At 42.2% G+C, this 26,618-nt stretch overlaps 7 protein-coding genes and 3 non-coding genes across 12 annotated transcripts; 4 read left to right on the forward strand and 6 right to left on the reverse strand.

The window, feature by feature from the left end:
- Positions 1 to 9,142: 9,142 nt before the first annotated feature.
- Positions 9,143 to 15,622, reverse strand: LOC108104702 (splicing factor 3B subunit 3). 2 transcript variants are annotated; one of them, XM_017210917.1, is made up of 11 exons: positions 15,505 to 15,622; positions 14,970 to 15,229; positions 14,210 to 14,575; positions 13,475 to 13,949; positions 13,078 to 13,412; positions 12,212 to 12,519; positions 10,058 to 12,032; positions 9,817 to 9,871; positions 9,593 to 9,638; positions 9,366 to 9,418; positions 9,143 to 9,308 (listed from the first exon to the last, which is right to left on the reverse strand). In XM_017210917.1, exons 2-7 carry the CDS (start codon positions 15,193 to 15,195, stop codon positions 10,059 to 10,061), a joined length of 3,684 nt encoding a protein of 1,227 aa, XP_017066406.1. In that variant the 5' UTR covers positions 15,196 to 15,229; positions 15,505 to 15,622; the 3' UTR covers positions 9,143 to 9,308; positions 9,366 to 9,418; positions 9,593 to 9,638; positions 9,817 to 9,871; position 10,058. The 2 variants fall into 2 exon arrangements, with proteins under 2 accessions (XP_017066406.1, XP_017066407.1); XM_017210918.1 differs by lacking the exons at positions 9,143 to 9,308; positions 9,366 to 9,418; positions 9,593 to 9,638; positions 9,817 to 9,871; positions 10,058 to 12,032 and adding an exon at positions 12,794 to 12,899 and having other exon boundaries at positions 12,408 to 12,519.
- Positions 9,486 to 9,557, reverse strand: LOC121529923. The gene has a single exon (XR_005993694.1). It is a non-coding gene; the product is annotated as a small nucleolar RNA Me28S-Cm788 (small nucleolar RNA).
- Positions 9,707 to 9,789, reverse strand: LOC121529927. Its single transcript, XR_005993698.1, has one exon. It is a non-coding gene; the product is annotated as a small nucleolar RNA Me28S-Gm3113 (small nucleolar RNA).
- On the reverse strand, positions 9,941 to 10,019 carry LOC121529926. The gene has a single exon (XR_005993697.1). It is a non-coding gene; the product is annotated as a small nucleolar RNA Me28S-Gm3113 (small nucleolar RNA).
- Positions 15,623 to 15,985: 363 nt separating the features above from the next.
- Positions 15,986 to 17,517, forward strand: LOC108104633 (UPF0415 protein C7orf25 homolog). The gene is given in 4 exon segments (XM_017210808.1): positions 15,986 to 16,229; positions 16,286 to 16,612; positions 16,671 to 17,222; positions 17,295 to 17,517. Coding segments are annotated over 4 exon segments (1,116 nt in total). The 5' UTR covers positions 15,986 to 16,070; the 3' UTR covers positions 17,373 to 17,517.
- A 146-nt stretch (positions 17,518 to 17,663) lies between these two features.
- LOC108104742 lies at positions 17,664 to 18,720 on the forward strand. Its single transcript, XM_017210980.2, has 2 exons — positions 17,664 to 17,858; positions 17,923 to 18,720. The coding sequence occupies exons 1-2, from the start codon at positions 17,835 to 17,837 to the stop codon at positions 18,529 to 18,531; spliced, it is 633 nt and encodes a 210-aa protein (XP_017066469.1). The 5' UTR covers positions 17,664 to 17,834; the 3' UTR covers positions 18,532 to 18,720.
- A 23-nt stretch (positions 18,721 to 18,743) lies between these two features.
- Positions 18,744 to 19,558, reverse strand: LOC108104741 (protein DPCD). The gene has a single exon (XM_017210979.2). It carries the CDS (start codon positions 19,425 to 19,427, stop codon positions 18,759 to 18,761), a length of 669 nt encoding a protein of 222 aa, XP_017066468.1. The 5' UTR covers positions 19,428 to 19,558; the 3' UTR covers positions 18,744 to 18,758.
- Positions 19,559 to 19,929: 371 nt separating this feature from the next.
- On the forward strand, positions 19,930 to 21,887 carry LOC108104714 (B-cell receptor-associated protein 31). 2 transcript variants are annotated; one of them, XM_017210933.1, is made up of 3 exons: positions 19,930 to 20,045; positions 20,144 to 20,709; positions 21,398 to 21,887. In XM_017210933.1, the coding sequence occupies exons 2-3, from the start codon at positions 20,206 to 20,208 to the stop codon at positions 21,578 to 21,580; spliced, it is 687 nt and encodes a 228-aa protein (XP_017066422.1). In that variant the 5' UTR covers positions 19,930 to 20,045; positions 20,144 to 20,205; the 3' UTR covers positions 21,581 to 21,887. The 2 variants fall into 2 exon arrangements, with proteins under 2 accessions (XP_017066422.1, XP_017066423.1); XM_017210934.1 differs by lacking the exon at positions 19,930 to 20,045 and having other exon boundaries at positions 20,072 to 20,709.
- A 287-nt stretch (positions 21,888 to 22,174) lies between these two features.
- On the reverse strand, positions 22,175 to 23,832 carry LOC108104712 (bifunctional peptidase and arginyl-hydroxylase JMJD5). Its single transcript, XM_017210931.2, has 2 exons — positions 23,241 to 23,832; positions 22,175 to 23,191 (listed from the first exon to the last, which is right to left on the reverse strand). Exons 1-2 carry the CDS (start codon positions 23,511 to 23,513, stop codon positions 22,265 to 22,267), a joined length of 1,200 nt encoding a protein of 399 aa, XP_017066420.1. The 5' UTR covers positions 23,514 to 23,832; the 3' UTR covers positions 22,175 to 22,264.
- A 93-nt stretch (positions 23,833 to 23,925) lies between these two features.
- Positions 23,926 to 25,737, forward strand: LOC108104715 (gustatory receptor for sugar taste 61a). The gene is made up of 8 exons (XM_017210936.1): positions 23,926 to 24,070; positions 24,142 to 24,333; positions 24,384 to 24,578; positions 24,632 to 24,798; positions 24,965 to 25,087; positions 25,144 to 25,298; positions 25,354 to 25,606; positions 25,657 to 25,737. The coding sequence occupies exons 1-8, from the start codon at positions 23,926 to 23,928 to the stop codon at positions 25,735 to 25,737; spliced, it is 1,311 nt and encodes a 436-aa protein (XP_017066425.1).
- The last annotated feature ends 881 nt before the right edge of the window (positions 25,738 to 26,618 follow it).

A 26,618-nucleotide genomic window follows, 5' to 3' on the forward strand; every position in this document is an offset into this window, starting at 1 on the left:
TTCTTTAAACGGATTTGGATATTCTTTATCATTAGTAAGGCCCTTAACTTAGATCATCACCAACCTCTTAGGATAAACTTGACTTATTTTTAGAGTAATTTTCAAACTAAGTAAGCAATTTTGTTCAGTGCATCGATCCTTGGCTAAAATATTGCGTGAAGCGCGCATTATGTTTATGGCTTTTGTTTGCTCTGGAACTGTGGAGGCGGTCATGGGGTCAGGGGGCAGGAGCGGGATCGGGAGCGGCGGCTGTGGCAGATGCTTTGACCTTGTTGAAACATCAAAACCAAATTATCGGAATGCCGCCGTTGTTTCTGTTGGCCGAGTTGCGATCTTTAATTTTCATCTTCGTCTTCGGCTGGCTTTGCATTTCGGTTTCTGCTTTTGAAAAATTGCACAAGTTAAAAACCATTTCATTGCATTTACAGGGTTTCACTTGCCTCCATCGGCGGTTGCGGTCCGCTGCCACTCGATTTGTTGCCGTTGCCGTTGCCGTTGCCGCCTTTGGATTGTTGCTTGGGTTTCCAGCGGCTGCATTGTGTAATTTATATGAGGCAGGCCAAAACGAAGGCATTCGGCAAGCACTCTGAGAAATACTCAGAAAAATGCACAAAACTGAAAATAGTAATAAATATTCATACGAATATGAAAGTGATATAATCGATCTACAAACAAAGGTAATATTCATTCAACATTTCCTTCCCTGCCTCTAAATATTAATTCCATTTCCATTAATCGCACTGAGACATTCCTTTTCTGCGAGTGTGCTGCACTGGCCATTGCTGCGGACGACTACGTGACCTCCAATTCGGGATCAGTTTCATGTGCGTTAAGTTGAAGTGCACATGCTGCCCCTCCCCGCGATTCGGTGTGGTCCGCCTTTGATGGACGCCGCCGCCAGGCCGCCTTCTACAGTGGGACACCCGAGCCGAGCCAGAAAGCCAGCGAAACGATCCCAAACACACGCTCGCAGAGCCGTCGAAGAGCTTATTCATATGCTAATTTCGCCAGCGTTAAGACACAGAAATATGGACAGGCGGCCGCACTTGTCGCTTTCTTGACTTGCGGTGGGCCTATCGGAGAAGGGGGTGCCATATAGTCGGGGTTACGACAAATATCCAATTAAAATTGTTCATCGCGGCGACAAATATTGACTTGCGGCTTTTCGGCTCTTTTTTATGTGGATGCCACTCCCTGCGAGTTCGAAAGGGGGACAAATTGGAGTGGGGAATCGGTTGACTACTTTCATATGGAAGTCGACTGACAGGGTGCCACCATCCAGGGATTAAGATCTATAACTAACACTTGGGTCTAATTAATGAGGGGGCATAGACATGGAAAATCAATGTCATACAGCGGGGAAATCTAAGTTAAGTTTGCTCTTTTGCTGATCTACGAATCTCAAGTTCAACTTAGCCATTCTCTGATTATAGACAAAAGTTAACTTTTTGGTTATAAAGTCAATTTAAAGGCCCAGCATTTCGACTTCCTCTTGGCAGATCACGCAACGTTAATGATACACAACCCAAACGAAGTCGAATTGCCATTGCTTTTTTCTCCCTTGGCCTGTACTCTTTTTAACAATGAAGAAAACGGAGTTGGAAATGTCTATACAGGCGTAGAGCTCTTTCAACCGCCGCTCGCAGGTCCACTAATTAAGTGTGGAATGTTACAGCAATCAGCCAGGTCTATTCAGCGGTCCAGGCAGCGGCCCCACTGCTGCCCCTCGACATCACCCGAGGTGGCCACAAATGGTCATTGAATGCGAGGGTCTTAATGAGGCCCCCAACCAAAGCCAAATATTATGTGAACAAAAAACAAAAGCTATCAACGCTCATGTGCGTGGAGCCATGGACCACGTTGCGGGTGCGTAGATCAGGCAAGCTTGCCTATTGCCAACTTTGCTAGAATAGGTGGCAATTAGTAGCCTTTAAGTCTTAGAAGCAACTTAAATTTATGTGACTTTAAGGCTTTCCTTGCACATTTTTGACCACATTCATCACTCTTTACATACCTTAAGAGAAGTATCAAAATATTTAAGATTTTTTAAGCTGTAATTAAATATAAGATTATGTATTTAGAGTTTCAAGTTAACCCCCCTTTGACCTTGTTGATGATTAAAAAATCCGGCTTAGCCAGGTCCGACTGCAGTATAGGGGCTATAGACTCGGCCCAGCTGAGTGTGATTATGGTGGCCATTGTTGCCCTCCGGATTAATGTGATCTCACGTTGATTGATTGCGCACACCTGTGTGAGAGACGAACTGAATTCGTTCGTTTTTGTTTCACTTTTTGTGTGTCTCCCAAAAAGCCGATCTTGATGGATAGGATTGGATTGGGTTCGACTGGCAGAGAAAGCTCGGGCTGCCCGCACGAAGCTTTCATCCCGGCCTTTGTGTTACGCAATTGTTAACACAAAAACCAAAAACAGAAACAAAAACAAAAACAAGCAACATATAATTATTAGGGGCCAAAGCTAAACAAAAGCGTAGCGTTTTTGCTCTTTTGCGCTTCGCTGACTTTTTGACGGACAGTTGCCGCGTTGCTTTTCATTGTTACAGTAACTATCGCAACTGCCGGACACCGGGGAGCTGCATGGGTGGCTCTCCACCGATCCCCATCCAAAGCCATTGTTGCTGCGCCCTGCAATTTGTATGAATTTCAAATTTCTTCAGCATTGAATATGAAAAGCCCAGTGAAAACGGCAGCGCCGCAGAAGCAGCAGCAAAGCAGCCACGGCCGACGCAGTCGAGCAGTTTGAATGAATAATTTCCGCAGTCGTCGGTCGTCTTCCGCTGGGCCCCGTCTACAAAGATTCTGTCAGGCACTCGAAAAAATAAGCAGCTCAATTCGAGAAGAATGATTTGGAGAGTTTTTAGTAGGTTTGAAAGTACAAAAAGTTATTCTAGCGATATTCTTTTCGACCTTTAAGCCATGTCATCTTAAGAAATAACCCCTTAATATTAACTAAAAGTATCTCAATATTTTTCCCCATTCCTAAACACTTTTCCCCAAGTGCACCGCTGCGGCTGTTTATCGTTGTTGGGTTCTCTGCGCCAAATGAAAATGAACACGTGCGTCCGGTTGCTGCGGCTCAGCTGCTGCTGTTGAAAATAAATACAAGTACGAGTATGTGGATAACGTACCGCATTTATGTAGACCCAGCAGCAGCAGCAGCAGAAGCAGAATATCCGAAGCCGTCCAACAAATTTCACTTTATTGATGAGGACTGCACTTGAATTTGCTGCTGAATGATGGGGGTTCGGGGCTGGGGGCTAAGGGCCACCTAAGCAAACACAAGCGGCTTCCAACGCTTGGCTGCACAACGAGGCGTATGCGCGATCTGGCATTAACATTAGCATGGCCAACAGCTGTTCGATCCAAGATCCAAAGATCGCTAAACTAGCACCACCTGGATCCCGGCCCCACTGCCGTTCGCCTTGCCCGTTCAAATCCACAATTTAAATGCTAAGTGGGCAAAAGTGCGTGGAGATGGCATTCAAACTGCACTGGCCAAAATGAAATCGATTTGGTTATTAGAGGAAAATCTTAACATCAACGTAGCTACTTCCAGTTATTCAGCCAACTGTGCAGTTTCAGCTCTAAAGAGTTCCTATAAGTAGTAGCAACATCATTTTGATCATTGTCTGGCGGACAAACAATAAAAACATCGCCGCAATGATAAAGCCCCGACATCTGTAGGAAGTGGCTATTGCATGTATCACTCGCAAATGAGTGTACTTGAGTGTGTATATATGTACATATATCCAAGACCCTCCCCTCCCCATGTCGATTGCTCAGCGGAGCTTATCTCGAGCGAAGTGACCCCAAAAATGCGATGGCAAAGCAGCAACCAGGAGGTGACTTCGTCACGGACTCAGCCCTGAATTTAATGGTTCGCAGATTGCCATTTGTCATGGTCACATTATCTGCAAATTAAATTGAATTAAACTTAGCAACAATGGCAGCTAGGAAGGTTTATGGAACAGCAGTTAAATAATATTTACAAACCACAAAAAATAGTTGATAAAATGGGGCAGCTGGCAATACGAGCAGCGCACTTCCAAAAACTTTGCACAATTCAGGAATTTTGGGAAAGGCAATTCCAAAATGGAAGTCCGACTGGCGGCCGCACATGTTGCTCAGCTGTTGGCAATTACTTTTTGGAAGTAGCAGCGGCCACGACGTCAAAGATACAAATCAAAGACATTGCCACAATTGCGTAACAGCCGCCCCACAGCCGCACAACCCCACAACCCCATCTAGACCCAGATACAAGATCTTCGGTTCTGGAACCGAGCATGAGCAATGAGTTTACATTTCAGGTGGCAGGAAAATGAAGATGAACTGCGAATGGGGCTGCCATTCGCCGGAACTAAGCAACTTCCGCTCCACTCGAACAGCCGTTCGGCTTCTGGGGATTTTATGCAGCCATACACTGCAAGAAAACTACTGTACAAAACAGAAAAAGTATTTGGTGATTTCATAACTCTTACTAAAGGGATTGTTATGGTCATACATCTATAAAGTTAGATCAGCTAGAAGTTAGGACTTTGCTTTTTGATCACTGAATCCTAAGAGGTCTCTTCTGGTGACCTCCTATAGTTTTTCTCAGTGCAAAAGTGTGCGATCCTCATGCTCCAGATTGACAAACAACACGTGTGACTGATGGAGTGAGCGAGTGAGTGAGTGACTGGCCGGGCAAGTGAATGAATGAATGAATGAGCGGATGGCTGGATGGCTGGATGGCCGATGGATGTGGATGTGGATGTGGCTGTGGATGGAATGGGTGAAGTGTGCAGTGAGTGTGGGGCAATGGCAATCAATGTAATGTTTATGCCGACGCTGGGGCCCGGGATCCAAAGATACAGATTCAGATTCAGGACCACAAATTGCTTTCAATTACGTTGCATGCGACTGTGCTCCCGTTTTTATGCCTCATTGTTGACGTGTCTCCGTTGGCAAGTTTTTACCCTCCTCCATTAACCATCCATATCCATCGGTTCCATCCGTTCCATCCTCTCCATTCTCTCCATCGGGTCCATCTGGGCCATGTTTCGTGTTCTGTGTTGATGATCTCCGTGTGCGACTGATCAAGTTGCTTTCTGTATTTATCTTGCGACTGTGGCAACTGCACTCTCGACAGCACCATTATTGTCCCCATCATCGCAGTACGATGGCATGGAAACCTCTGAAAAGCGAACTAAACTTTAGTCTTAAATAATGTAATCATTTTTAGTAAGTAATATAATAAACATTCTTTAGGGTTTTATCTCATAAAACATCTTATTAGTAATGATCTTTGACTTCATAATATTATTCTTTATAAAGACCAGCTGGTTTAAAGGGAAATTTTCGATTATAAACAATTACCTGGATTTTCGAGAGCAAATATTTATCTTACCTCCACGGTGCCGCACTTATTTCTTTTTTATGAGTTTGATTTTAAGCATAGGTTTCAGCATTAAAATGTTCCATTATAAGACCTCCTCCCCGATCCCCACCGAAACCGCAGCAAATTACTTGCGGAAGTGCGCCACGCCCACTAAAGTGCCGGTTTGACTCATCGAGGAGATGGGATCGGGATGCCCATGTGGGATCTTGCGATTGAGTTACTCCAGCAGCGTCATCATTATTATCATTATCGTCCTCGTAGAGATCTCTTCAGCTCTTCAGCTCTTCAGCTCCTCAGATCTTCGGCTCGTCTTGGGGATCCTTCAGCTGCGTGCAAATTTGTGCTTTTAAAAACAAACTAAAGTGAAAATTATGTCAAACCTGTTGACCAGCCGGTCGTCGTTTGGATCTCGTTCATCCTCTCGTTGTCCACCTGCATCTGGATCTGGATCTGAATCTGAGAATCTTATTCTGATTCCCGGTCGCAATCTCCTTTCAGCATCCAACTGGAATTGAGTAATTTGTTGCAAAGACAATTAGATGCAACAGATTGTTGACTAAGTGACTGAAACGTTTACGGTTGAGATCGTCGGTGAAAGGAAGTGGAGCAGTCCGAACCCATGAAGATGTGTTTTGGTTGTTGACAAGGGATCGGGGTTATCTTCCTGATTTAACAAGATTTTCTACAAGTGCAGGCCGCAGGAGAGAGTTCATTGGAGTTCAGGAGGCAGGGAATAAAATGAAGATGCCACCGCAACGAGGAGACTGCGATTGGTCCCTCGGAGCATTTCATAATTTTCAGCCAATTATGCGAAATTGCCAGAGTCTTTGGGGCTAGCTCAAAAACAAACAGACCTTGGGCCGAGTTAATGACATTGAATGGGGTCAGGCCCCAAGAACCACAAAAAGCCGCAAAAAGCAGCGACGACGGGTTTGAATCATGGCGAAAGATTGCTGACAGCAATCAACGGTTGTGGACTCGTGGTCTTGGGGCTCTGCCGCATGTGAGTGTCACTCTGCCCCTTCAGCGAAACCACCTCATTTCCCCCTTTGACAGTCAGCAGTTTATATGTTGCAAGCGGTCAGCTGGTCATAACCGACTAGTCAGCGACACTACAAAGGGAAGGATAGTTTTATATTTTCATTACTAGCCTATAATGTTAAGATTACTAATACTACTTAATACAACTTCTTCTAATAAGCTGAGATAGTAATTTATTTTAAGCATAGTCATTTCTGTAAGCTCCATAACTCCGCTATAGAAATTACTTCTTATGATCCACTTACCTTTTATCTCCACATTCACCATCTTTCACCTACTTTCCTCCGTGGATCCCAGATCTCTGCTCAGCTCTTATCGCACATTAATTGGCCTCTGGCCGATTTGGATATACTCGTATATTGGATATACCCGCCGCGGGTTAGAGATCGCGATCACAGCCTCTCCCAATCCCAATCCCAATCTCTCCCAACACGTGCACATCAAACTCTACGCTTTATAATTGGTTTGTCGAGCTGCCAGCAGCCGGCCAAGTCGGAGTCTTAGCCTCAGATTCAGTCTTTAAAGCCTCAGCTCATGCTCATGTGTCTGCGTTGAGGCTGAAGAAAAGAAAAGCTCGGCTGAAGACAGGCACTGAGGAAAACTTTGATATTATTTCGGAAATAAGAAACACTAATTATTGTATAATCCACTCATTACTTCGCTGATAATTGCTCTAGCTCTTCGGGAATGCTTGTAACTATTGTCTAAAATGCATTATTTCTCTACGTGTATCCAAAACCGATGTCAGCGATGCTAAGTGAATTAAAATAAAGCTGCCGCTGCTGCCTTTCGCTGATGTTGATGATGATGTTGTTGGCGATGCTGATGAGGCCGGGTCCCGGGAACTCGGGAACTCCCCTTCGGATACGCCAGCCGCTCTGATGATTCTATTTATTACACGGCAGGCAATTTGCAATTTTCCGCTGCGTTTTAATTATTTGCCATGCCCGTTAGTTTTAATAAAGTTGCTAACTGTGAAAAGACGTGACTGGCGAATGGCTATTTAATTCGCTCTCGCACTCGCACTCGCGCACAGGGAAAGTGTCGGTCTAGCTGGCTCCTCTCCAGTTCTAGCCAGTGTCCACCATCTAGACTCCGGTCCAGACATCTGATTAAAATCTCGGCGTGTCCGGCAGAATTTCGCAGAAAATTCTTACACGCAAGCGGCGGACAGCTGAAAAGTTGCTGCGTTAACACCCATTGCCTCATTGCCTCAAAAAGTCCCCAGATCAGATCGTGGAGCATTTCGTGCGAAATTTTATCACGCAAGGCATTTGAGATGATAAGCATCTGCGGACCCGGGAACTCTGCGAATATGACTTCGATTCCGCGATCTTGGCCAGGAGATTCCGATCAGCATGCTCTGATATCGCCAAATGCGCGCGGTCCAAATTCACGCCCCTCAACAAAGGATCAGTGATGCTATATAGCCACTGAAGCCAAGATAAATATTTCTAACATAAAAGACATAACATATAAAATCTTAATATTTACTTCTTAAAAAGAAAGACTTCGATTTGCGCCAGTTTAAGCCATATATTGGCTTTACTTATGGTCGATATATGTATATAGCTATCTTAATTTTAATCCCTATTTCGACGAGCTAAAAGCCAACTTGACAACACTCTGCAGCATCGCAGACTGTGGACGCCATTGTCTTATCTCCAGCTGGGCATCTGCTCATCTCGCCCCAGTCCAACTCGCACAGAAATCCCAGAAATGGCAACTGCTGCAAGGCGCCGCAGAAGGGGGCGTGGCAGGTGTTGCAGGGCTGGTTTCTTTTTTTTTTTTTTTGTCTGGGAGTGCCAAGTGTTTGCGCCAAGCGTTGATTGTCCTTATCGAAGGCACAGATCGCTGTGGCCAGGGGAACCGAACAGGAAAGGCGGCGCGAATTGCATGCGTAGATGCTGCCTAGAGATCGCAGATTGCACTTGCGTGCCAGTCTGGCAAAAACATCCGAGGAAAAAAGAGTAAAGCTGAGAAAACCAGTGCCAAGTGATGAATGTCCGTGTTATGCGATCTAATGATCTAGAAATGAAGTTAATAAATCGTTTAACCAGATGGCACAGCTCTTTCTAGAGATCGGAAAGGAGGCTGCCTGGCTGCTTCTGTGGATTCTTCAAGTCCCAGACATCGGGCATCAGAGATGAGGGAGTTTTGAAAATTCTTAAAGAATCCTCTTGTTAAATTTGTTACTAACTTACAAAATTTGTTTTCTATTTCAATTTTGGACCATTTTAATGCTAAATAAAAAGCATAAAGCATAAAACAAGACTACACTTCAGATCGAGCTATCACAGCTAAAGAAAACCACCTTTCAGATATAAAATCAAAAGATCCAGCTAACAAGGAGCCAGGCGAGCAGCACTGCTGCACTTGGCCCGTTTGGCAAGTGAGTCGACCACCGGGCCGACAGACAATTTGCATAACTACTGTGCTTATGCCGCAAACATAACAAATTACAACGATTTTGCGTACATACCGGGCGGATGGAAAACGAGGCGTTTAGCAAATATCTCCCATCCCATAACGGGACTCTCCGTGCCGGGAAAATAAAGAGCAGTGCAAACAAGGCCGAGATATAATAACCAAGACACATGGTAATGGCCATAATAAGGCCGCAACAAGGCATGCGAACATCAACTGAAATTATGCAAAGTCTCGTCTCCGCAAAACCCGACCACAAATCTCCTCGCATTCCTTATAGTTCGTTTTTGGTTACTTTTTATTTGAAAATTGCTTAGACTAAAGATGGTTATATATTTATGTTGTGCAAACAGTCGAATTTGCAGTGATTTATACTAATATAAATAGGCGGCAGTCGATTAGTGGTTGATCGGTGATTCAATGTGAAATTAATGTAGACGTACAAACTGTAAGAGAAATTAATTAGTATCGACATAAAGCATGTTTCATCTTTTTAAACTTACCTAATGCATGTTTAATTTTAAAATAAACGCCACATACCGCAACGAAAGAAGATCTGCAATATAAAAAACTTTAATTTAATAAGAAGTATATAAACTCGAATCAAGCTTAAAATGCATTTATCAAGCTCAGTTACTAATTTACAATCAAATCATTTCATTAGTCTAACATATGTAAAAACATCATTGGATTTCTAAGAACAAAAGGGTTTAATCGGTCTTTTTCTCACCTTCAAACGTTTTGGATGCAGCATTTGATGGATTTGTCATTTGGAACTGGAAAATAATTTGAAAAAATGCATTAATAATATTCCTTTACTATAAACATAGTTAGGCTTTTGGTTGTTTATCAGAAAAACATAACTTTACACTAATCAAGGTCTCTCATAGGTGTCCCAAGGTAAAAACGTAAATCATCATTGAACCAAATTTTGTGGCATAAAACCCAACTTACCTAATCCAAAATTAAGTTCCCTTTGACATTTTTCGTCTTCGTCTGATGCAGAAAGCTGAAAAATGTAAAGAATTTTACATTAGTTATCTTTTTAAGCAGTTACAAAACGGCTTGCTTATATTGCTTTATCAGTTGTTGAAGTTTACGCTAATCAAGGCATTTCATAGGTGTCCCAAGGTAAAATAGCTATGTCATCACAAAATCCCTGCAGACTACTATCTAATCTAGGATTCCAACTCACCTTAGAAGGCATATCGTGTACGTATGTCCTCCAGCTTCTTGCAGATCTGGTTCGGAGTTCGGAACATATCTCCTGCGATGCTCTTCTGCTTGGCTGCCTCAATGGACAGATACTGTTCGCAAAGATCGCCATCTAAAACATTTTTTACTGGATAATATGAGCTTCGGTAGCTGAGATGATCGCGTCCACAAAGTGGGGGATTCTCATTGCGCATGTGCATCTCCAAGTGCTGGAAGAAGTCGTAATCCTCGCGACTGGTGAATGGAACAAACGCTCCTACAGTACCACTTAGCGTAGCGTAGATAAGGGCTTCCGATCCCCCAGGAATAAGAGTAGCCTTCTGCAGCGACATGATGATCTCGCCCACATGGAAGGAGCAAATATTCTCCGACTTCTGCGAGGCTCCAGACAACAAGCCGCGATCCCAGAGTGACTTTGTGCCCGTGGGATCTTCGTCCACATCGTCGGTCACCGAGTGAGGCAGTCGCTGAATGCTCAAGTTACCAAACTTATCGGCAATGGCTATGGTGTCGTAATCCAGCAGAGTGGTGGCAGTCACCCATCGAGGATGAGTATCATCAGCGAATATAATCAACTGATTCTCCGCTCGGCGGTAACGTATGAAAAATACAGATTCCTGAACGTCCGACACGTAGACTCGGTGACCCATGGCTTGGATGTTGACAATCTGGTAAGGAATGTGTTTGTTCTCGCACTTTCGCAGCATTTTCTTCTTGCCAAAATCATAGATTCTCAACATTCGCCCACAACCAGCCAGCAGACGACCTTGGAAGCCACAAAGAGCTCCGGGAATCTCATCGATTTCTGTGCGGTGCATAAACTCCAAACTGGAGCAGGTTGGGTCTATTTTGTAGATATCTATGCAGCCGCCTTGCGAGATCCTTGGATTTAGCTGAAGATCCTTAGCTATTCCCACAGCTAGGTAATAGCGACCGTCAGCTGCTATGGAGAACTTCACCATGGCCATCGACATGATAGCCTCGTTTTGGGTCAGCGGAATACTAAACATCGTCTGGCCATGCATGGCATCCAAGCACCGGATTTGCGAGGCCCAAAGACCCAATCCTGCTTTGGGAGATGAGAAAACATCCTCGGGCAAAACTTCGTTGATAAAAGCATTGGCCATTTCGTGGGCCAATTCCCTTTCCTCATCGCCCGCTGCACTGCGCATCTCCTCAGCCATTTGCTCCTTTCGAGCACTCTTTGTGTCCTCTGTGTAAGCATTGTGATCTGTTTCCGCAATCAACATGCGGCCTGTGTCCGGGTGGATTACAAAGGTACGAGGAGTGTACTGCAAGGGGAATGCCACTTGATTGAAGACCGCTCCCAGTTTTTCCAGTGCCAAGATCCTCAAGGTGTTGGTGGATATTGCCACTATACCTTCGCTACACTGTTCGCTGGAGAAGCCAGAAGCATACTCGAGCGTTTCATAAGAAAGCGGTGTTAAGTGGAATCGATTTTGATGGTAGTACGATAACCAGGATCGACTGGACATGGCCAGTACAGCTTCGGCTCCCTGCATCTTGATCCGGAAGAGTTTTACAGGTCGGGAACCCAGATACCTAGTTCTCGTATCAGCTAGATCTCCGGACACAGGATCAAGTACAGTTCTCAGCAGGACACCATTGCTCAAGCCAATGTTTAAGTATATGGTTCCCTTATTGCTTCCACTTCGCTGAGCAGGCGCATCATCGTCCGCAGCTCCTTGTGTCGTACTCTCTGTATGTCCCATTTCTACCAAGCAAAGGGACTCGGCTGGCGAGGGTAACGCTTGCATTGAGCAGGGAGTGAGACAGTTGTTGGGATCCAGAGACAAGATACGCACGGTATTGTCTGCGAGACCAACGGCCAAAAACCAAGATCTCTGCTCACCCTCTGGAACAGTACCCAAGGCCATGCACATAATCTCAGCAGGCATTTCCGAGCGTTCTGTGTACTCGTTCAGCTCGCCAGTCTGTAAAGATACACATCCTGATTAGTTTGTTGTTTAAAACAGATAAAAACGCTTTTATTTCACGATAAAGCTCAGCACTGCAGGACACATAGTGTCTCAACATGATTGTTCTTTTCGTGTTTTTGTCATCAGAGCTAAGTTTAGTAACTTTTGAAGGAAACTATGATCTGAATGCTTACCGGATCCATTTCAAAGTAGACCAATTCCCTGCCGGACAAGGTGATGACCACCTGGCGCTGATTCACGGCACACTTCGTAATTGATTTCTTGCCCGGAGCCTTCCACTCATTCACACGCTTGTCGGATCGGATGTGGCGAATACCGTCGGGGTAAACCTGAACCAAGGCATCGTCTCCAAGGGCCGCGCAACAAAGTGTGGGTGTGGTGCCCAGGAAGCCACTGTCCGTGACTTCTTCAACGGTTTCGCCAATACTCAAAACCAGAGTGGCATTCACGAAGGATACGATGATGTAGGCATCAAACTCGTCTAAAAGTAGGGGAACAAAATAGTACTTTGGACGTGAGTATAAAGGAATGTTTGAACAGCAGTAAGATTTGCCTATTATAGGGGACATTGAATAATCAGGTTATCAAGTTGTAATCAATGGAAAATTCAGCTGAAACACGGTTGATAAATATCGCATCATGTTCAATGTCCGACTGACTTAAATATAGGTTTGTATGTTCTTTTTTCAAATACGAGTGGTAGTAGTAGTAGTAGTATCTGTTTCACTTATGAGCTGCAGTAAATGTTGCCTTACCTATCGCTTCACAAAAGACAATTTAAATTTACACAAACGAGAGAAAGTTCTCTTTATTCGCTTGTCTTTTTCGATAGTTCACACATTGACGTCTGTGTTTAAGCGCCTGAAATAAGAGAGAACTGGTGGTTGATAACTTGTGGGACTTGTTTTGAATCGTGTATAAAGCTAGGTGTAATCTATATCTCGATCTGTATCAATGCACCAGTTGAGTTATTAGCCATGTTTCAATCTTAGTCTAATCTTAGCTTACAATCATGATTTATACGAGTAGAGACACTCACCATCAGCTCGTTTTTTCACTGTCCAAACAGCATTGGGATTACCAGGCAGCTCAGAAACGGCCATCTCGGAAACCTCCAAGCCATGTCGAAGGACTCTCAGTGTGGAACGAGGACCTCGGCCACAAAGGACGTACAATTGAGGTGTATCCTCGTTGGCAAGATCAGCCACCTGAGAGGTGATAATTGGTGCGAATGACGGCAGTTCGTCTACCAAAACCAGGTTCTTTAGGGCTCGTGGTGCAAAGAAAAAGGTTTCACCCTCCTCCAAAGGCATGGCTGAGCTGAACTCTGGCTCGTCATCATCATCACCCAGGTGAGCAATTTGGTAGAGATAGCTAGAAGTTAAAGAAAATCCATAATTAGTATCAATCAGGAAAAAACAAATTATGTTACTTACTGGTTGCCAAACTCGCTGGCCACGAACAGGAAGCCTGTCTTCAGCACACACATGGCCGTTGCCGGAGGCACTGTATCGAAATACTTCAGCTTGATCTCAGATACCACATCATCGTCCGTCTCCAGAGTGATCTTAAAGATGTCTCCCTGCTCTGTTTGCAGCAAAAAGAAGTACATGCTCTTGGTGCGATGTGTGGCGGAGCAGATAAAGATCATGCCCCTTTCAGGATCATCAAGATCGTTTCTCCTTCGCGGAATTGGACAACGGATATCATGCTGATCGCCGAGATTCTTGTAGGTCAGATAGTTCTCCGAACAGATCAGCACTCCCGAAGGGCCATCGTTACCTCCAGGAACTGAGACCAAAAAGTTGGCGTGCTCTTCCAAGGGTTCCGAGTATTTGCGAACCACGTGGTTCAGGCCAAGATCCAACTCGTAGAAGGTTAGCGTCTGCTGAGTACGCTGGGCTGCGTCGCCTGAAATACACAGATGGAGTATTTGTTAGATATAGGTTTAAAAATACTCTAAAATAATCATAATCTCAACCAATTATTTTAGGTTCAAAGTGTGGGTCACAAATCAGTGAAGTGTGGCTAGGTAATTACAGCAACACCAATGGTTCAGTGATCACAATTTATCTAGCACTAAGTACAGTCAGTGTTCGTGGTGGATAACCCACTAAACCTGTGAATTAAAGCGCCATCTTCGGTTCGTAAACAACAATGTATTAACCTACCTGATGGATCCATGTCGGCCTCCTCGTAGTCGATCTCCAGGCAGGCAAACATAGGATTATCAAAGCCCACATCCACGCCTACCATATGGTATGTCAGGGTATTCGATTTGTGAGCCTCCAAAGGCGAAGAAATCGTCAGACGAGCCTGCGTGTCCCGATTCATGATGTAGGCCAACTTTTGCTTCTCCACGGCGCCAATCATCACAGCTCTTCCCTTGGGATCGATGGCGAAATATTGACCAGGCACAATTCGCCGACATCCCGACTTTCCAAAGGTCTCCTGATGTACTTTTTCGAGAGCATTTTTTGAAGCAATATACTCAAGAATTACAATGCGACCCGAATCGGAACCAGCTACTATGTAATCTGGAAATTAACACGAAAATGAATTTGCGTTTTAGAAAAACATTTAAGATTTTAAAATATTTAAAAATATATATATTTTTTGAATGTAACTCGAAGTTTCAATTCGCCACTCCGTTGAGTTGGTTTATGGCAAATGCGACGTCAAGTCTTTCGGTCTTTCTCGCACTTAGACGCGTTCAGAAGGTCTTACTGGGGTCAACTGTAAAATGTTGCCTCAATAGGGATTTGTGCGGTTTGCAGTCGTTAAAAACAATTTGTTAAGCAATTCAGGATTGTTAAAACAAAAAAAAAAAATAAAAAAAATCATGTGTAAAAAAAAAACACGTGGTCTCCGCGTGGGTTTTTGATCCAAGTTTCTGCCAACACTCATGAAATATTAAAGGATAAATCTTACCTTTAGTTCCACCCGTCAATCGGAATGCCATCAAAGCGCGAATGCACCCGAAGATCTCCGTAGAGAGAAGGGTGTGGACCTTTCCCGTATTTGGGTCCGGACGGAGTAACTCCAGCGATTTACCACGTGATAATAGGACCTCCTGCTGTTTGCCGCCAGAAAAGTTTCCATGCACCGCGTGGGTCACCCCCGTGCCCTTTTGCAGGGTCAGATTGTACAGATACATGATGCAGCACTACACTTTTCACTTTTGTCCAGAACTGCAAGAGAAAAGTACAGTTGAGGTTATGTACAGTCTCCGTCAAAAGTCACTTAAATATCGAAATTTCGGTATTATCTTTTGTACTACTTTGAAAACCATGGCCACAGTATGGGAAGTCGTGTCGCCTAACGATGCTAGTAAGCAGCATTTTATTGTTAATTTAGCACGCTTCAAATGCGACCAAAGCACAGACACTTCTGATTTCTGGAGATACTTCGTGCAAAAACCCTAAAGTAATATAAAATGCTGGTAGAAGCGAGTGTATTTGCTTACCTTTTGCCGGATAAATGGGTTATTTAGCACATTTTACCAGCAATATCTTTGGATATAAACTTTGTATATTAATTAGACAACTCCATTTTACACAACCGCCTCCTTCGCCGACAAAAAGTAAAAGAAAAATTAAGGTGGAAATAGGGGTGGGTAAACATGGCTGGATGGATTTATCGATAGTCGATTTTTTAAAAATGCTGATGGTGTCGAATGTATATTGGGTATTCGGTTTACCGGTAAACTGTCACACGTTCAAATTGTTATGTGGTATAATGAAACCAAAGTATTTCAACATCATCATAATTACCGCATTCAAAAACCACAACAAAGATTGCTGAATTGCTTATACTATTATAATACTCAAATAAAATCCCTTAAATGAGTAGCCCATTTACAATAAAATATATCTATCGATTAACTAATTAAAGTGACCAACTACCGTAATTGTCTAATACCCGTTATCAGTGTTGTAAAATTTTGATATCCTCTGCCATGTTTGCTGTCTGTAACAGCTGACAGATGAAAACATTTATTTCGTGATTTTTGTAAATATTATAGAAATTGAAATGGAGGAGTCAGAGGATCAGGAAAAGCTGTACAAAGAAGCCAACAAGAAAGTGATATTGGGTGAAGAACTAAAAAAATCTCTTAAAGACTTTGAGGACCTTCCGGGAGTAAGCAAAGTGCAGCGAAAAATTCAGCAGGAATTAAAGTTTCTTAATAAGGTTTGATTTTTGTATAATTCTCAGAGCAACAACCTTACAACAGGTGTTTTTTTTAGGTGATTTCCACAAAGTCCGTAAGGGAGCACCATATAACTAGTAGTAACTTTGTGTACTATGATTTTCTCATTTAAACTCTGCGTTTGCAACAAGGAGTTGTTGATATCAATGCCGTATTCCGTCTGGAATACAGGGATAATCCACTGAGGGTTGATATAGTGGCCAATAACGGTCTAAAGTGGGTGAAGGTGATAGCCAGAAATTCGAAATCCGTCGAGGATGCGGCAAGGGGATGTGTGAGCATCGGAGCTAGGAGTGTTTTGGATCAGGCGGAGGACTATCTGGAGGCCAGTGAACTGAGTTTCTGCATGTTCCAGAGGCCTAAGGTAGTTTTGTACAATAGCCCAGAAATTCTATGTCCAAAGCTTTCGATTCCCTCTTCAGATAGTGTTTTACTTCTCCAACAAAATTGAGGATTCCCTTCATGAAGAACTTTTGGAAATGGGCGTGCAAACAGCTTCCTTGGACTGTCCAGATAGTGATTTTGACCAATACGCCACAGCCTCAAATGAATTGAATCTGGATGTGACCACTTTATTGGCCTACGTAAGTGCCCTGACTAATGGATCGGCCAATTGGGTCTACAAGGAACCCTTGCTCACCGAACAAGCAGAAAGGGAAAGAGCCTCACCTTTGAAGCCTCTATTGGAAAAAATCCTTGAAGGGAAAACTTTGGTCTGCTGCCAACTAGCCTACGATGCCTTCCAAAGTATTTTAGATATTGTGGGTGGCGAGGGCGAAAGAAAACGAGCGAAGGAACTGATGAAAAGGGTTACAGTTTTTCCAGATGTTGAAAATATACCTGAGGAATTTTCACACATACGATTCACTGCCAATGTGAACGAGCGAAGTCTGAAAATCTTTAGTTTTGGGTTGGCCCGAAAAATTTTTACCGTGACTTCGAATAAGGCTTTTGTTAGATCAGCTAAAATGCAGGTACGTTTTAAGCTAGAATTATTTACAAATTACAGATGTTCAACTTCAAAATTTCATTTTTGTGGTTTGCAGGGTATCAATGTGCCTGTTTTTGTCCATGCTTCCGTTGCTCTTACTGAGGGTAAACAGGCTACAGGAAGACCACTTTGAAAAGCAATTTGTTGACTATTTAAATATATTTTATCTGGTTTTGTAAAAACTGCGCTTTGGAAAAAAAATTAAACTTAAAAGATGAAATGAGTATTTTCTGTGCGAAAATAATTCTGTGACTAAATAAATTTTGTTTTATTTAAAATAAAACATTTTTGTCTTAATATACAAACTTTTAAATTGTTTATATGCAATTACATTTATAATTTTTTGAATTTGATTGTTTTAGGATTTCAGGGCGATTTATTTGGCTTATCGATAATATGTGTACCAGAGCTGCCACATATCAGGCAGAAAACATATGTAAACAAAAAAGAAATTTTGGGAAATTGCGTTCTTGTAAAAGAATAAACGTTTTGTTTATTTAAAATTTAATAATAGTACAGTTTGTTTGAAATTTAATAATATTTGATTTGATACAAAGATTGACTCGACAAATAGGACGAGGAAATCTTAATAACAATGGACTGCGCACCATTAAATTTGGTAAGAACTCGAAAAAAAGATATTCTAGCCAAGTTATAAAAATAAGAATTTGTTATTATTGAAGGCTCATTTCCATGAGCGAAGATCTGAACGTTTTATGCGGAATCATCGCTACGAGGAAGCCATTAAAGCTTTGGAAACCTCATTAATTTACATGCAGGATGCCCATAAGCGGGTGGCTTTGCCCAAATCCAAGGAAGTTTTGGACACATTAACGTTAGATTTTCAGCGGAAACTGCGCCAAATTGAGATGAGAAAGACCCAGCATGGATTAAATAAGCTAAAAGACTTTGCTCCTTTGAAAGAAACCAGTCCAATGTTGCCTCTCCGGCCGGAAAACGGAGCAAGTGGAGCAGCAGGCTCGGCGCAATCCGTGGCCAAGGCCATCGACAAAACAGTCCAGGAATTCGATGCCAAGTTTACTTCAACCTTGGTGGCGAAGGCCACCAACACCAACTCGGAGCCTCAAATGGAGACGCTGAACAAGAGCGATCCTGTAAAGGATGAACCCGTACGAGATACATATGATTACCGGCTGACTGGTAGCGGAGATCTAGACTTGCCCTCCTTGGCACCATTGGAGTTGCCCTCCTTCGATTATAGTTTGTTCACCAGCTCCTCGGCTCCTTCGTTAGCCAGTTATGCCGGCATGGCCGAAAGTTTCCAGAAATAGGATAAAGATTTAAAGGCCCACACACTATATCACACTTCGTTCAGTTTGGAAGATCTCTTTGTAATACAGTACCCTAAGATCCCAAATTAAAGCACCCTTTCTAAAAAGGGCTTAGGTTAAATGAAATATGTCTAATTTAGTATAAGCATATGTTAAAAAAGTTTAGAAGTGCAATAAACAAGCCAACCATACACACAAAGCAACATACAATCTACAATCTAAGACATTTATTTGGCCATCAGACCCTTAAGCAGATCATCCATGTCCGTTTCGGTCTCGACATTTTTCAGTAAAAGCAAGACCTGCGCCTCCATTTCACAAAGAATTGCGGGCTTTTGGTAGGTTATTATAAGAGTGTTGAATTGGTGGTGCACGGAAAGACTCTCCTGCGAAGGCTTGACCCCACAGCGATCCAGATCAGGAGTCTGGATGACTTTGTAGTATTTCTTGTTCGAGGTGCGGACAACTATGGCCCGCTTTTCTGGATCAGCGGCAACATTATAAACATCCAGAGAATAAGGCATATTACGGATGCGCCACTCGATGTTCTTCTTGGTGATCCGTTTGGTTAAAAGGGGAGCTGTGTTACTTTCGCGCAAAGTGAAGTCACCACCAGCTAAGGTGTCCGCATCATCGCCAGATCCTTGGGATTTATTGCCAGCCCAGTTTAGTTGACGGGGCTCCTCGCCCAGTTCGATTTCCCATTCCGATTCGCCCATTATTTTATTGCTCTTCGACTTCCAGGCCCTTCGTTGTACAATTCCCGTATCCATGTTGTATTCCTCGGCCATTTGCCTTCCGTCTGGAAATTTATAGAGCACCTTGCGAACACGACCGCTAATCATCGAGTTCTTCTCTGCCGATTGCAGATAGTTCAGCCAGGTTTGGTAGGACATCTTAGGGATTACGATTACGTTTCCGGGGATTCGAATTTAGCAACTGATTGGAGGAGAAAATTTGATCGATGGCGCAAAGTTGAAAAGTTGTTGAAAAGCACATTTCGTTGGAAACCTGGCAACCCATCTGTTAGTTTGTTTACAACGAACACATGGCTGCCACCGCGAATGAAAATAAAAAAAATTCGTTTTTTTATTTATATTTTTATCACATTAGTAAATTTATTTAAACTTAATTAAATTGTAATTAAGATTCAGCTTGATTTAAAATTAGGAAAACTTTTTAACCGAGTAAAAATTTGATGTTTTATACTTTTAAATATATTTAACACTATACTGTTTACATTTTTTCATGACAGTTATTACTAACAAATATTTGTATTAAGATGCATATATAAGCATGTATTGTAGGCATGGTTTCTCCAAAAATGTAGGGTAAACTGTATTTCAAATAAATGAGTTAGAAGATTTAGCTATTTTCCAGTGCAGTAAATTATTTAGCGCGGGATGGCAGCCCCGTTTGTACACAAAAAAACAGAGTTGACGTGGCCGCCGCAGTGACTACATAAAATATTCGCATATTTCATCACGGCAGCGATTTAATTATTGCTATTTAAAGTAAGCAGCACGTATTCCGGGTGTAGTTTATAAATAGCCACAAGATCGTCCGGAATCCGTAGAATTACTAGCTAATTTGGACACATTTCTCCTTTCAGAAAGCAGACGAAAAAAAGTGAAAATAGAAATTTCGAAAACGGGAATTAATTAAACATTAAAAATGAGTTTGCAGTGGACTTTGATCGCTGGATTTCTCTATGCAGAAATCGCACTTGTCCTGTTGTTGGTTCTGCCAGTAGCAAGTCCTTACCGGTGGAACCGGCTCTTCAAGTCCAAGTTCCTGTCCATGCTGGGCCAACAGGCGCACTTGTATTTCTTCCTGATCATGGGTCTCTTGGTCCTGTTCCTTCTGGAGGCCATTCGCGAAATGAGAAAGTATTCGAATTACGAACATAGTGGGGATGTCCACCTGAACGTGGAAATGCAGCACAGCATGAAGCTATTCCGTGCCCAGAGAAACTTCTACATCTCTGGATTTGCCATTTTCCTTGTCTTGGTCATCCGGCGTTTGGTGTCTTTGATCTCCGCTCAGGCCAATCTTTTGGCCCAAAGCGAGGCCTCCATGAAGCAGGCCCAAAGTGCCACAGCTGCCGCACGCTCTTTGTTGGAAGACAAGAAGACCGAAAAGGCCAAGGAAGCCGGCGAGGATACCACTCTTATCGAGGTAAGTCCATCTGTTAACCCCCTGCATCCGATCACCAGAAATGGCATGTCTAGAGAGCTAACATATAAGACTTTGGAGTTAAACTGGCTACTACCAGCTGTAAAGATATGGCAATGCATATAGAAGGTGTGGTCAAAAGAAACGTTTATCAAATAAATATCATAAATGCAAGCGAACAAAATATCCATTACCAATACGATATTCAAACAAATTTAATTTGCTCCAAAACATTTTTCATTGAAGTATATGTGTGTGAACAAATGTTTATATACAAATGGCATTTAGAAATATAGAACTTACAAAATCGCAGAACTTCAACTATTTTATGTAAATATGATTAACATTCTTAACTCCTTGATCATAAGTTACACCTAAACAGAAAGCAGCGTAGAGACTGCAGCTTGTTATAGGATTACGCTTAAATTTTGACCGCAGCTGAACGTTCTGAAACCACACCCAAACGCAAAAGTTGGGCCTTCAAAAACCACAGCCATTACTCAAAAGTTAAAACCTTTTGTTAACTCTTTAAACAGCTGTCAAGACTGCGGAGACGTGTCCAAGGACTCACCGCCCGAGTGTCCTAAGTATCCCACCTAGAGCCCCCACCTCATAACCATTCCCAAAATCCCGAACCGAACCGAATCGAATAAAAACTTAATTGAAACTCAAACCGAAATCGTTTTTGCAGCTCAACAAGCTGCGCGATCGCGTCCAGGAGCTCACCGGAGATCTGAACCGCGAGAAGAAGGACAAGGAGGCGGTTAAATCCCAGGCGGAGAGCCTAAACCGCGAGTACGACCGACTCACCGAGGAGTACAGCAAGCTGCAGAAGAAGATCACCATCGGCGGAGCCGGAAACAAGGATGATTAAGCTCTGGAACCGAGTCCAACATTTAAATAACGATAAGACTTATACTTGGCGGTGGGGCAGCGAAAGCAGGCACATTTAAAAAGATTATAAATGATTTCAAATCGATAAGAAGCACACACATCTTAATGATAATCCTCATTCACACCACTATACCATTTGATAACGAATGGGAATTATTGATAATGGTCCCTCTTTGCGTTCGTTTTGCCTGAAATTTGTTGTATTTAATTCATATGTGTTAAGATTTGTTTGCCACAGAAACACACACAAAAAGCGTCGTGGCTATTAAAAGAACAATCATACTCCAGTCGATACGATGATTCATATTTCGGCAGATAGCCCACATCATTTCTTATTAGTTTATTGCAATGACGTCAGATGGGAACCTGTTTGTCCAGCTGTCGGTCAATGATCGTTCGGAGCTAGAAAACATTTTGAACAGCTGTTACACATTACCCTTGTTATTCTATTATTGCGTAGAATAAACTAATAATATTCTAATAATTATCAAATAACATTACCTAGGCTTTCCTAAGTAGGTATTTTAAGTTGGAACTTGTTGAAGGGTGTTGATAAGAAATACAAACTTGAAAGTAAGACTTTGCTAAACATTTATTTTCAAGTACTAAAAGAAGAAAAGTGATAATCAAAGTTAAAACTATAATTACTATTTAAAAAATGTTATTACTCCCACCAAAAACTTACTGAAAAGCTAGGGGACTCAGATCTCACATAGTGCCACCATTTGGGTGGCATGTATAGACAGTCGCCAGGTTGAAGCAGCAACTCGTAAAATTTTACCTTTCCCAACAAAGGATAGGTCTCCAGATCCAAATGTGCAGCGTCTATTTGGGATGTATTAGCAAGGAACTCGTTATGGTGGGGATAAAGGTACTTGGTGTCTTCAGGAGCAGCTAATATTATTTTTTTGTAGCCGAAAACTTGGCACAGTAAGTTATGCTTGGGATCGTAGTGCATGGGTGAAATGGTTCCAGCTGGTCCCAACCAGGCTTTAATGTCCACAACTCCCGGGGGATCATCTTTGCTTATAGAACAGTAGTCAGGAACTGAAATATCTCTTTTAAGAGCTGGGATCTGGGAAAAGAGTTCGTGCTGGGCGAGGTATTCAATATCATGGCTTGAATTATTGTCTTGTTTTCCGAATTGCCTGCGTAGAAAATCGCGGATTTTCACCAGCTGCTGTGACCACTCATCGCTGGCATAATTTGAACCTATTTCTATGGGCACAGTGCGATTTCCTGCCACTTGGAGAAGGTAATTGAGATCCAACCACTTATCCAGAGCTGGCCAATGCTGAATGGTGTTCAGAAGGAGTGATGGCTGTTCTGCCTGAAAGCACTTTGTTTGAAACTCTTCCAGACTGGGAGCTTCCAGTTGAAGTATATTGCAAGTACAGGATATTCGGGGCAAGGGCTCTAAAATGGGTAAGGTTTCGGGATCTTCTGGTCTGTCCTTATCCAAGTAATCTACTAAGGCCTCCTTCAGCTCACTCCAATTTTCCATGCAGCCCAATAGCTGAGCCTCATCCAAAATCCCACTACACAGCTCTTTCTGACCAGGGTTTGTGCTCTCCAGGAGTAAGAAGTATATCTAAAACATTCACATTTAGTAAGGGTATTTATGGACAAGTAACTCCTACCTTAAAGTAACAACCTATAGAATATATCTTCCTTGTAACCAAAGGCACATTGCTAAAGTGACCCGTGTGTATTCGTTCCCAGTATCTGTCCACCAAAGCACTTATAAGGTAGCCAATATCCTCTTCACTGGAATCTTCTCTAAAACGGAAATTTTCCATGAATTCGGTGGCTCTTTTGAGTATATAGCGTGCCTCGACTTCATTCTGGACCACATTTTCTATATCTGCCCAACGAGGAAATAATTTCGTTAGATCAAGAAACTCTGGATCCATATGTTCATGAACCTTTATTTGTTTACTAATTTGCTTACATCGTCGTTGAGTTGCCAGATTTATTTCATAAATTGTATATCGATAATTGATATTCTAATCGATTTTTAACGGCTTAAACAATAAAAACAATTAAATTAAATATAACTTATTAAAACTGCTAAGTATGGAAAAACAGTTTGGTTTTTAAATGTTACATTCGGTCCTCTCATGACGCTGTTCTATTTTGCACTGACATGGAATTTAAGTAAGTCTCAAGCTTTTATGGGCGGAGTTGGGCCGCGAAAGCCCCACAATGGATTTGCCTGCACTAAAGTGTCACTAATTACGGGTTTTTAACTAAGCTGGCTTCGGGATGTAAACAACAATTACGCTACTTGTAAAATGCGATTAGTGGAGGTTAGACTTGAAAAGCATGTCGAACCCTTCGGATAGCATCCTGAAGCACCTGAAGGCGCGACGCCAAAAGCAAAGGGCTGTACTGGCCATGAGATGGCGATGTGCCCAAGGAGGATTCGAGTTCGAACAGTTGGACACCTTCTACAGAGCCATTAGGCCGTGTAAGCGAACTAGGAATTCTTCATTGCCATCAAAAATATGGTTATATGGGGTTTACATATTTTTCCTTTAGATCTTTGTGTGGCCCAGTTCTTTGGCATTATGCCCTTATCCAATTTCCTGAGTCGCGATCCCCAGGATGTCAAGTTTAAAGTAAGAAGCGTTAGTCTGGCAGTTACTTTCCTCTTTCTTTTACTCGGTAGCATCAAGACTTTAATAGGTGCAAATATCCTCTTTAAAGCAGGACTCAATGCCAAGAATATGGGTGAGTTGTTGTGGTAAAATAAGATCTTAACTTAATTTCAAACTCAATAGTTGGATTGGTTTTCCTTGTTGTGGGCATCGTCAACTGGTTAAATTTCGTTGGGTTTGCCCGTTCCTGGTCGCACATAATGCTACCTTGGAGTTCCTTGGATATCTTGATGCTATTCCCTCCCTATAAACGTTGCAAACGTAGTCTTAGGTCAAAGGTAAACATGATAGTACTGATCGTGGGATTCCTGGCAGTAGGTGAGTTTTTCCTAATATTCCTCTTATTATTATTAGCAAATTATATTATTTAGGAGATCACATGATGTATTACGCCTCTGGATATTGCAGTTATAGCATGCACATTTGGCAGTGCCACACAAATCAGTCTCAGATTACCTTTGGATTTTACTTGGAAAAGGAGTTCTCTGACATAACGTTCCTAATGCCCCACAACCTATTCTCTATATGCTATGGATTTGTGAGCAGTAATCCAAATATCGAAATGCCACAGAAACTCACACAGATTTCAAATAACTTCAAAAAATTTCATTTATAAATTGGAATTTTACAGTGATTTAAGAACTGATATTTTTGTGGCATCGTTCGTTATTAAGTCTTTTCATAAAGCTTCACACTTTTTCTAGTGGTTAAATGGAGCATTTACTTTTTTGTGGAATTTCACGGACATCTTTATAGTAATCACCAGTATAGGATTGGCTCAAAGGTTTCAACAATTTGCCGACCGTGTTGTTGCATTGGAGGGTCGCGTAAACATTGGAAATATATTTTCCCTCATTTTGTATTAATCAACTTTCTCATTTAGCATGTTCCCGATGCTCTGTGGTACGAAATCCGTCGGGATCACATTCGCCTGTGTGAACTGACCAGTTTGGTCGATGCCAGCATGTCGAATATAGTCTTCGTGTCCTGTGCAAATAATGTATATGTGATCTGCAATCAGGCACTTGCTATTTTCACGTGAGTGGGCTACACTGATACCATTCTATATAATTTATTATATTAATCTATTCAGCAAGCTACGGCATCCCATTAACTACGTGTACTTCTGGTATTCTCTGCTCTTCCTGCTGGCCAGGACTAGTCTTGTTTTTATGACCGCCTCCAGGATACATGACGCTTCGCTTCTGCCCCTAAGATCCTTGTATCTGGTCCCTAGTGGCCACTGGACTCAGGAAGTCCAGAGATTCGCAAACCAGCTGACGAGCGAGTTTATTGGATTGTCTGGCTATCGTCTGTTCTATTTGACAAGAAAGAGTCTATTTGGAGTAGGTATTTTTTCATTAAGATTATGGTTATTTTTAACCATTTCCTATAGATGCTGGCCACCTTGGTCACCTATGAACTTATGCTACTCCAATTGGACGCGAAGAGTCACAAGGATCTACAATGCGCTTAAAACTTTAATAAATATTTTAATTACGTGTGTATGATAAATTCTATTAATAACAGAAAGTTTAACTTAATAAAACTAAATTCGTAATTTTTGAATTTATTTGTAGATTTATATATCTTAAAGGTTTTTAATCTGGAGGACCTAATACACATAGTTATGGTTACGGTTAAATCGCTCAAAAATCGTTTCAATTAAGGTAACAATAGGTATTGGGTAAAGCATTTGCTTCGACTGCAGTTCGTGTGCGAGTTCATCAATCTCACCCGATTCGGGTGGTTATTAAATGGCCTAAAAGCTTCCCAGATAATTGGCTATTTGAAGTATCATTTCAATTTTCTGCCAGGCTGTCACTAGCAGAGGGCGAATCCACAAATGGGAGGCCAACCAAAGTCGTTTGCCATTAGTTTCAATTATTCTTACACATGTAGACAAACGTAATGTTGATGGCAACTCGATGAGTTTGGAGGAGGAGTTGGAAAATTTCAATTTCAGGAGATGGAGTACACAGGAAAAGCAGAACCATAAATGTCATTCTCAAAGATAACGGTTTAACATAGCTTAACCGAATCGTAAATAATCACAAGTTTGAATATTTCATTTTCCTTTTCCCCAATCAAATATGTATTTATGTTGATTAATACATTAGCTTACTCTTACATATTCTTCATTGCTAGCATATCATATAATATTTTCTTTCCGTGTATGAACAGTTAATATAAAGAGGAAGAGAAGGAAGAAAAAGCTACTAAACCGAAATGGGTTTTCAATTTCAGAACTTGGCCTTTGACACTTTGCCAATTAACACTTTCCTGGTTACCGATTGCCATTTTTGTTTGTGGTGGGGCCCAGGGTACTCCCAAGCGCGCCTCGGTGGAGCCACCCAG

This window comes from Drosophila eugracilis, unplaced genomic scaffold (genome assembly GCF_018153835.1).
Source record: "Drosophila eugracilis isolate 14026-0451.02 unplaced genomic scaffold, ASM1815383v1 contig_2088, whole genome shotgun sequence".
Classification (NCBI taxonomy): Eukaryota; Metazoa; Arthropoda; class Insecta; order Diptera; family Drosophilidae; genus Drosophila; species Drosophila eugracilis.